Raw genomic sequence first — 9,134 nt, forward strand, 5'->3', positions numbered from 1 at the left:
CGCCGCCCCTCCCCGACGATCCAGAAGAAAAATCGGCTTCTCCGTTTTTCTTCATTTGTGACATCCATTCTGCATGCGTGAGCAAGAAGTGCTTCTCCTCTTCTTGGTCTTCGTAGCCGCGAAGTCTCTCTTCGTGGACTTTGAGATGACCGACGACCTCCTCGACGGACATGTTTTTGAGGTCACCGAATTGCTCGATCGTGGTGACGATCTGCATGTATTTTTGTGGTACAGCTCGAAGGAACTTCTTAACGGCGGAGATCTCCTCCATCTTCTCTCCCAATGAGCGGATGCCTATCACAATGGATGTTAATTTCATGGCGAAATCGTCCACCGTCTCTCCGTCCTTCATGCAGATTGCCTCGAAGTGAGTCTTTAAGGTCTGCACTTTCGCCTCCTTGACTTGCTCCACGCTGACGTGCATCGTCGTGCATCGTCTCTTCAGTGTCTCCCATGCTAGCTTGGCGGAATCCTTCTCTGCCACCATGAGAAGAAATTCCTCCGGTAGCGCTTGATAGATGGCAGCGAGAGCCATTTTATTCTTACGCTCTTCGACCTCGTCTTGCTCCACAACTTCCCACACTCTCTGAGCTTGTAGGTTCACACGCATCTTCAACGCCCACACCGAGTAGTTACTCTTTGTGAGTAATGGATAAGAAAGCGTTACGTTCCCTTCTTTTCCGATCTTCGTTACTGCCATATCTCCTATGATAGCTCTGCTCGGTGACGACATGTCCTTCGGTTTAGGCTCTGATACTAAATGTTGGTTCCAATTTAATGGATCGCTAAAGGACAAATAAAAAAAATGAGATTGGACTTTTGAGAATTCTCTTTTTATTATTTTTGAAGGAGTGAAAAGATACAACTCTGGAGTGTATTTCACAATGCAACACAACACCCAATTTATACTAACTAAGTCATACTGAAACAAAAAAAAGAAACGTACACAATAAAGGCAAAAGAATTAAGTGTCATCAATTCGCGCCTATTTGAATTGATTACACATATTTGAATTTTGAATTTGAATTTAAGATTCAAATTCAAAATTAATGATATTGTCATATCTTCTATATTTAATTCAAAATTAATGCTATTATCATATCTTCTATGTTTGTTCCACTAATCAACTCATGTCTATTATGAAGCCACTAATTGTGTAATCAATTCAAATTACCAATTCAAGATTAGTTTCACAAAGAAGAGAGGAATCGAGGGTTGGAGAGGCGCAGTTAGGTTGCGACAGGCTTCAGGAGTGAGGAAGACAACAACGACGATAATGGAAGTTCTCGGGATCGCAACTCGAAGAGGATCGCGACACACTATGCTCAATTAACAAGGGAATCTGTGCTAGGGCAGAACAGAGGAGAAGGGATATCACGGTACAGGGAATGGGGGTGCAACAAGGATCACGTGGGAGGAAGCCAAACAGGGAGAGGCCGCGGCTTTGGAAGGCTTGCACCAACGGGCGTCGATCGTAACAGTGTGTTGAGGCATTGGCGAAGCTTCCGACGTTTGCTTCACATGAACAAGTGAGGAAGAAGGATCGCAGTTCGGGCTTTCTCCATATGCATCCATGGTTTCAAATGAGACCCTGCGAAAGGAGAAGAATGATGGGAATTTCGTTTCTCTGTATGCCGCTGCGATTCCGTCGTGCCTTCCCAATTAACACTAATTGGTACTGTATCGCTTCATGCAGGAAAAAGGTCACGAGGGCTTTTGTGTTGAGCGATCCCGTAGCTTTATCAAGCTCAGAAGTAAAGAAAGACGGGAGTTCGAAGGTCTTCGTTGCGGCCCCACCATTTCCTTTCATGCTGATTCTAATCGCAAATGAGAAATACGAGGGTTTCGAAAGTCTCTGTATGCCGCATCGTTGCTTTTCTCTCCAACCCATTTTCCTCGCCAACCCTAGCGTGACTGTATCGGAGGAGAAAATTTTACATACGAAGTATGTACTCAATGCGTTCAGACTCCAATAATATGCCGCTATGTGCGTTATGTCAGGTTCACTTAAAAATATCAAAGTGGAACCGCGGATGTTATTGAGGGGTTATTGGGGCATTAACTCCAATAACCCCCACAATAACCCCAATAACTTCCGAGGTTCTACTTCAATAACTCCCGACAATAACCTAATCAATAACCTCCCCAATAACTTCCACGGTTCCACTTCAATAATACACTGCATTAACCCCCGCAATAACTTCCCAGTAATTCCCCAATAACCTCTGGGGTTTTGCTTCAATAACCCCACAATAATTCCTCAATAACCCACCAATAACCTCTGCGGTTCCACTTCAATAACCCCCGGCAATAACCTCCATAATAACCCTCCAATAACTTCCGCGATTTCACTTCAATAACTTTTTGCATTAACTCCCGCAATAACTTCCCAATAATCCCCAAAAAATCTCTGCGGTTTCACTTCAATAACCTCACAATAACTTCCGCGATGTAGCACACGTGGTGACATATTATTGAACACGCAGAGCTGCGTTCGGACTCCTTATGAAAAATTTTCTCATATCGGGGAGCAAACGATGGGAAACTCCCTTGCTTCCTTTCTGTTTCGTCGGAATTAGATAAAAAATTGGGACCGAGCAGGCGCAGTAATTTTGGACAGTTGCGTCAAAAGCAATTTGAAAATGCCCCAATTTTAAATTGACCTTAGTCAATTTTAATTAAACTTAGTAGCATTAAATATTAATTTTAATATATGTATATTTACCTCAACACCAACATTGGCCGCTTCAAATTCAAGGCAATAGAACTTACACTAGACTACAATCAGGTTTCCTAAACAAATAGAGTTGTAAGTCCTATTACTTTTGTCGAACTCAAAATGACAATTTAGACGTTTTATTTTCTTTTGGGGATCATCATCTTTACGGGTTGCAAGTCCCATCTATGTGTCTTCCATTGGATGCAAGCTCCATAATCATTAACTTGGGCTGACACAAAACCATCAAACCTATTAAAATAAAACTTTGACCTCCCAATGAATGTAATTCGCATCCCAACTTAAACTGGGAACAACTCCGCTGGTAAGAAGCCCATGAATCATAATCAAATCCAACAATCAAATCTTTTATCTTACATAACTCGCGGATAGGGGTTCCTTTACATGAGCTTTGAGTAAATAATCGCTATTATATCCTATTTGTTTGCTGTGCATAGCTCATATATTTGTGAAGCTAATTTTCTCCCTGCCAACCCAGCAGATCTTAAATCATCTGGACGACCGCTGTAGAGTCCACAACGAAGGTATTAAATTTTGCCAGGATGTGCTTAGACGTAAAAACCTTGATTGGGAACCTTTATTCAGAAACAATATTTCACAACCAATTCGTGGGGTGGATCTCGTGGTCACAGTTGGTGGCGATGGAACTCTTTTGCAAGCTAGCCACTTAATTGATAATTCCATTCCGGTTCTTGGAGTCAATTCAGACCCAACACAACCCGAAGAAGTTAGCATTTCACTCTCGTTATTATCTTAATTATCTTCTTTTTTCCCCTGCCTGAACCTTTTCCATCTATCTTGTTTTGGAAGATTTTGGTACATACCACTCAATTCTTGTGCATTTGCATATCTAACACCCAAACTTCATGTCTTACATATATGGCATCTTACCCATGCGCAAAAATGTGTATTACAGTTTTTAAAAGTTAAAATAGTGGCATTTTTATGTGATATAAAAAATTTGGGTGGTGGAATGGTAAAAAGCAAAATTCACGTGTTAGATATGTAAATATATAGGAATTGGGTGGTATGTATGTAATTGCCACCTTTTTTGTTATTTTTTTAAATTTCCATGGCTGAATCCCTAACCATCTGTATGCAGGTCGGCCAGTTATGTGACGAATTTGATGCAACTAGAAGCACTGGTTACCTCTGTGCTGCAACCATGAGAAATTTTGAGCAGGTAATTAAACATCCTTTCAACTCTTTTTTATTTTATTTTATTTCTTTAAATTGTCTCCTTATATATATATCTTTCAGATTTTAGAAGAAGTTCTTGAAGGGAAGAATAAGCCCTTTGAACTAGCAAGGATCTCAACCAAGTTAAATGATAAGATATTGCCAACATTTGCTCTGAACGACATCTTGATCTCGCATCCTTGCCCTGCAACCGTGTCGCGATTCTCATTTCGGTACTCCATTATTAAAAATTCCAAAAGATTCTTCCCTTAGATTCATTAGGGCTTTGTTTGGGATGAATTTTGTTTTGGAAGATTTGGGTGGTGTAAATATAAAAATCAAAATTTAGGTGTTAAATATGTATATACATAGAAATTGTGTGGTATGTATGTAAATATCCCCTTTTATTTTTTGTTCTTGTTTTTATTCTATTTATTTATTTTTTAAACAGGTTCGTTTAGGGTGTTTTTTACCTGTTTTAATTTTCTATCTCTGAAAATATATTAGCATGTTTTGAGTACTTTAAAAATTAATCAAACACATCAAGCATGATTCAATTCAAATCAAAACATAAATAAAACAAAAAATTAAATTAAAAAACTAGAAAATATAAAACAGCAGTGATCCCAAACCGCCTCTTAAATTTTCATCCATGTTGATAGATTTCATTGATTTGTGATTCCAGGATCAAATGTAATGATCAAAAGGGCTCGTCTTTGGTTCATTGCCGATCGAGCGGCCTCCGAATATGCACGGCAGCCGGATCGACTGCAGCCATGCTATCAGCTGGAGGATTTCCCATGCCAATATCTAGTAATGAGCTTCAATTCATGGTGAGAGAACCCATTTCACCTAGAGCTGTAGATGTTCCTTTAATGCATAGTGTGCTCAAGTCTGATCAGTATATGCATATCTCATGGTCTGGTAAAGATGGGACTATATATATTGATGGTTCACATGCATTCTTTCCAATCAGACATGGGGATACTGTTGAGATTTCAGTAAATGCCCCTTTTTTGAAGGTTCATTTGCCTTATTGTCTTCCAAGATAATTTTAAATTTATTTAACTTTATTTATGTATCTGCCTTTATATTTCTTTTTCTAGCATTATGTTATGTTTTTATTTCTGGGACATTGACATACCTACCAGCCAATTCATATGTATTTACATATACATATCTAGCACCTATACTTTTCCTTTTACATTTATACCACCCAAATCTTCCATACCACATCAAGAAAAAACCATCATTTTAACTTCTAAAAAAGTGAAGTATACCTTTTTATGCATGATTAAGGTGGTATGTATGTAGAAATAGAAGTTTAGGTGTTAGATATGTAAATACATAGAAATTGGGTGGTATGTATGTAAATCTCCGTAATTAATTAATTTTTTAAGCCAAAGGAGCATTTCTCTTGCAGGCAAATTGGTATTAGATAGGAAAAACATTAGGAAATGAAGTTTTCCATATGAATGTTATTAGAACTTGATATAAATTTTAAATGTTGTAATTTTCCTAAATATAGTAATTTGTTTTCCACAGATATTGAGTAATTATTGAACAATCAGCTTTAGTTTGTATACTGCATTTATTGAAGCAAAATTCTCTGGTACATTTAAAATTCTTTAGAGGACACTAGTTTTTTTGTTCACTTTTTTTTTCCTCCTCTCCAAAATCACATCATTGGTTGTGATCTACATCATAAGCCTTGCATGTTATATTCGAGTTTTATCAATTCTCATAATGATTTATTCATTCATCAAATATTTAAAAATTATGATTGATTTGATATACAAAAATCATTTTAAAGATCAATTTTTCCCGTGCATTTCTCCCATAGAAACCATGCCTTCATAGTTATCATCAACATCCCATGTATTTCATTCCAAATAATGTGAACAAAGTTATACTTTAAAAACATTGTGGATTTGAATGTCTCATGACTCCATTTATGTTATTTATTAGAATTAAATGAAAATATGATACTCAATAGGATGCAATGGAGAAAAAGAATTAATACAGCCGACCCCACTTCGTGGGAGAAAGACTTGTTGTTGTTATTGTTGATGACTCCATCTATCGTCTCTTCAATCCAAACGCTGAGGATTAAGAGAAACATGAAAGTTGTAACAAAATATTAAAACCACATTTGTGTTCATTAGTACACAATTCTCAACACATAACAACCCTCATGCACACATGGTTGTAACAACTAAGGCTTGGCTTCTCAGCTATCTCAAACAATCCATGCAATTTAACCTTTCTGCATCCCCATCCCCGCCCTTCATCGATTCATCTTCTCATTGATGTAAATGATAGGGTGACTTATATTATTTGGATAAAAAGATATAGTGCATTGAATATATGAAAATATACAACACAACACATTGAGTGAATTTGGTCACAAATACCGACTGAACTCATATTATAAAGCACATAGTAAACAAAAATCAAGATCTATCATAACATGACTACAAAACTTATTCATACCCATATTTTAAGCACACAACATCAACAACAAGCTTTTATCCCACTAAGTGGGGTCGGCTGCATGAATCCTTTTTTCTTCATTACGTCCAATTGAGTGTCATATTTTCATTTAATTCTAATTTTTTTATATGATTTTCCCAAGTCTTTTTAGGTCTACCTCTGTCTTTATTAACACAAGTCGAATCTAAAACATCTATTCCCCAAACTGGATCATCAGATGGTCGGCTTTTAATGTAACAAAACCATCTAAGACAATTTTGTCTAAACTTGTCTGTCATTAGAGAGACAACAATCTTTTCACTTATACATTCGTTTTGGATTTCATCTCAAGTGTCAAGCTACTCATCCACCTAAGCATTCTCATCTCAACAACACTTAGCTTTAAGCTTTTATTTTAAAGGCCAACATTCTATGCCATAAAGCATTGCATGTCTCACCACCATATTATAAATTTTCCTTTAAGTCTTAAGAGGTATTTTTCTATCACACAATAGGCCGGATGCATTCCTCCACTTCAACCAACCAACTTGAATTCTACTAATAACATCCCCATCTATATCACCATCATATTGAACAATAAATTCGAAATATCTAAAACGTTTAATCCTTTTAATGATTCGATCACCCGTAGTTAGAACTCTTGCCACTCAATCTACTACTACTTAAGTTACATTCTATGTATTCAGTTTTTATATCTACTCAAACGAAGGCCTTTAGACTCTAATGTTAACCTCAATTATTCAAGTTTTTTCTTAAACTTTCTCCAATTGTATCCACAAGAAGGATATCATCAACGAAAAGCATACAACAAAGTACATCCTCCTATAAATGTCCATTAAGAGCATTCTAACTAAAGCAAAAAGATATGAGCTTAAATTCGACCCTTGATGTAATCCACGCGAAACAGAAAAATTCGTGGACAATCCTCTTTCTGTTCCAACACAAGTAACATCTCTAGTGTAGTGTACATATCTTTAATGACTTGAATATATATCTTATCAATGCCTATCTTTTCTAGAACACCTCAAAGAACTTCTCTTGAAACTTTATCACATGTTTTTTTCTAAATCAATGAAAATCATATGTAGATCCTTATTACTCTCCCTCCACTTCTCTATCAGACCTCTCAATAAATGTACAACTTCCATATTAGACTTGTCCGAAATAAATCCAAACTTTGTTTCACGTTTTAATTTACGTTCAATTAATCACTCCTATAATATTAATGTATGACACATTATCTTAATTTCTCTATAATTTGCACTTAATTTCTCTATAATTTGTCTCTATAATTTGCACACTCTTATGCATTTTCTTTATTCTTAAAAATGGGACCAAAATACTCTTCCCTCACTCTTCAGACATCTTTTTAGTTTTTAAAATAATATTAACAATTTTAATAAGTCAAGAAACTCTAAAATTTTCTAAATATTTTCACATTTTAATTGGAGTTTCATCAGGTTCTACTGATTTTCCATTATTGGTTTTCTTTAAATTATGCTCAATTTTTTTTCTAATGCAACAATGAAAATAAAAAGCTTTATTTTTATCAACAATATTAAGATCACTAAGGTTAAACATATTTCAGGAACTTTATTGAAAAGTTTATCACAATATTTTATCCATATATGTTGAATATTTTCCTCTAAACACTTTTTTATTTTCATCTTTTATATACTTTAAGTGAATTTAATTTTTATTTTTATTTTCTCTTTATTTGGCTAGTTTATACATATATTATTTACTATCTTTAGTATCTAATATTTTATCAATATCACTAACAATTGAATTCTTAACAAATTGTTCTTTTAGAATCCCTACGAAATACATTATATTTTTTCTAGTTCTCTAAGCTTTTATGTTTATGCAAATTTTTATAATAAAACTTCTTATATTTTATGTTTTCTTGCACATTATTATACCCATATTATAAACATAGGCTCTTAAAATTAAATTACATTCCACCAATAAAATAATCATACCACACGTTATATACAAATTATCTCATTCACATCATACATAAAAGTTCATCTATGGCATTCCTAATTCTATGTGTTCATGTCCATGTATGGTTTATTGCGTGCGCGCATGCGTACACATACGTTGTGATATTTCTTAACCAATAAGGTTAGTGATCCCATGGCCTAACTTTTGGTAAGATAGATTTTAAAAAGTTTTTTTTTTTTTATTATATCTAAAATGATATGAAATTGCATTGCTTTAATCTATGCTTATCTATAAGTTCATGAATGTATTTCCTATAAAATTTAAGGTATGAAAACATTATGATATTTATGTATATCAAAAGGATTATCATAATAATTTTTTTTCATTATATAATAATTTTATAGATAAATATAAAATTATAATGATCTTTCATACTTGTGATACTCTACATAAAATAATAGGCTATTATAATAAGCAGTTTTTTTAAAAAATTTCAAACACAACCAAATGCACGCTCGGTACATATGTTAAGATCTTGAACTCAGGACAGAGTGGTTGAATGATAAAAATGTCAACCACTTGGCCAAAGTGGTTGACATAAATAAGTAGTTTTTTCTTAAAAGTGTTTTTTGTCACATATTTTTGCATTAGTTATGAGAATAATATATCTTATTTATTAATTTTTTAATGTATAATGAATAGTATAATACAAAATATTTGATTTGAATTTATAAATCGTACTTTTAATTATTTCTTTCTCGATATATATATATATATA

General features: G+C 34.5%; 1 protein-coding gene across 3 annotated transcripts in view; it reads left to right on the plus strand.

The window, feature by feature from the left end:
• LOC110025442 (probable NADH kinase) overlaps nucleotides 1-5,064 on the plus strand; it is a 21,690-nt gene extending 16,626 nt beyond the window's left edge. For 2 of the 3 annotated variants that reach the window (XM_020725921.1, XM_020725922.1), the window contains exons 2-5: nucleotides 3,219-3,464; nucleotides 3,840-3,920; nucleotides 3,998-4,149; nucleotides 4,602-5,064. In XM_020725921.1, the coding sequence (XP_020581580.1) occupies nucleotides 3,219-3,464; nucleotides 3,840-3,920; nucleotides 3,998-4,149; nucleotides 4,602-4,968 (846 nt within the window). In that variant the 3' untranslated portion in view covers nucleotides 4,969-5,064. Of the gene's footprint in view, nucleotides 1-3,215; nucleotides 3,465-3,839; nucleotides 3,921-3,997; nucleotides 4,150-4,601 lie in introns of all 3 variants that reach the window. The other variant, XM_020725920.1, reaches the window with a different exon arrangement.
• Nucleotides 5,065-9,134: the final 4,070 nt, after the last annotated feature.

This window comes from Phalaenopsis equestris, unplaced genomic scaffold (assembly GCF_001263595.1).
Source record: "Phalaenopsis equestris unplaced genomic scaffold, ASM126359v1 Scaffold000297, whole genome shotgun sequence".
NCBI classification, from domain to species: Eukaryota; Viridiplantae; Streptophyta; class Magnoliopsida; order Asparagales; family Orchidaceae; genus Phalaenopsis; species Phalaenopsis equestris.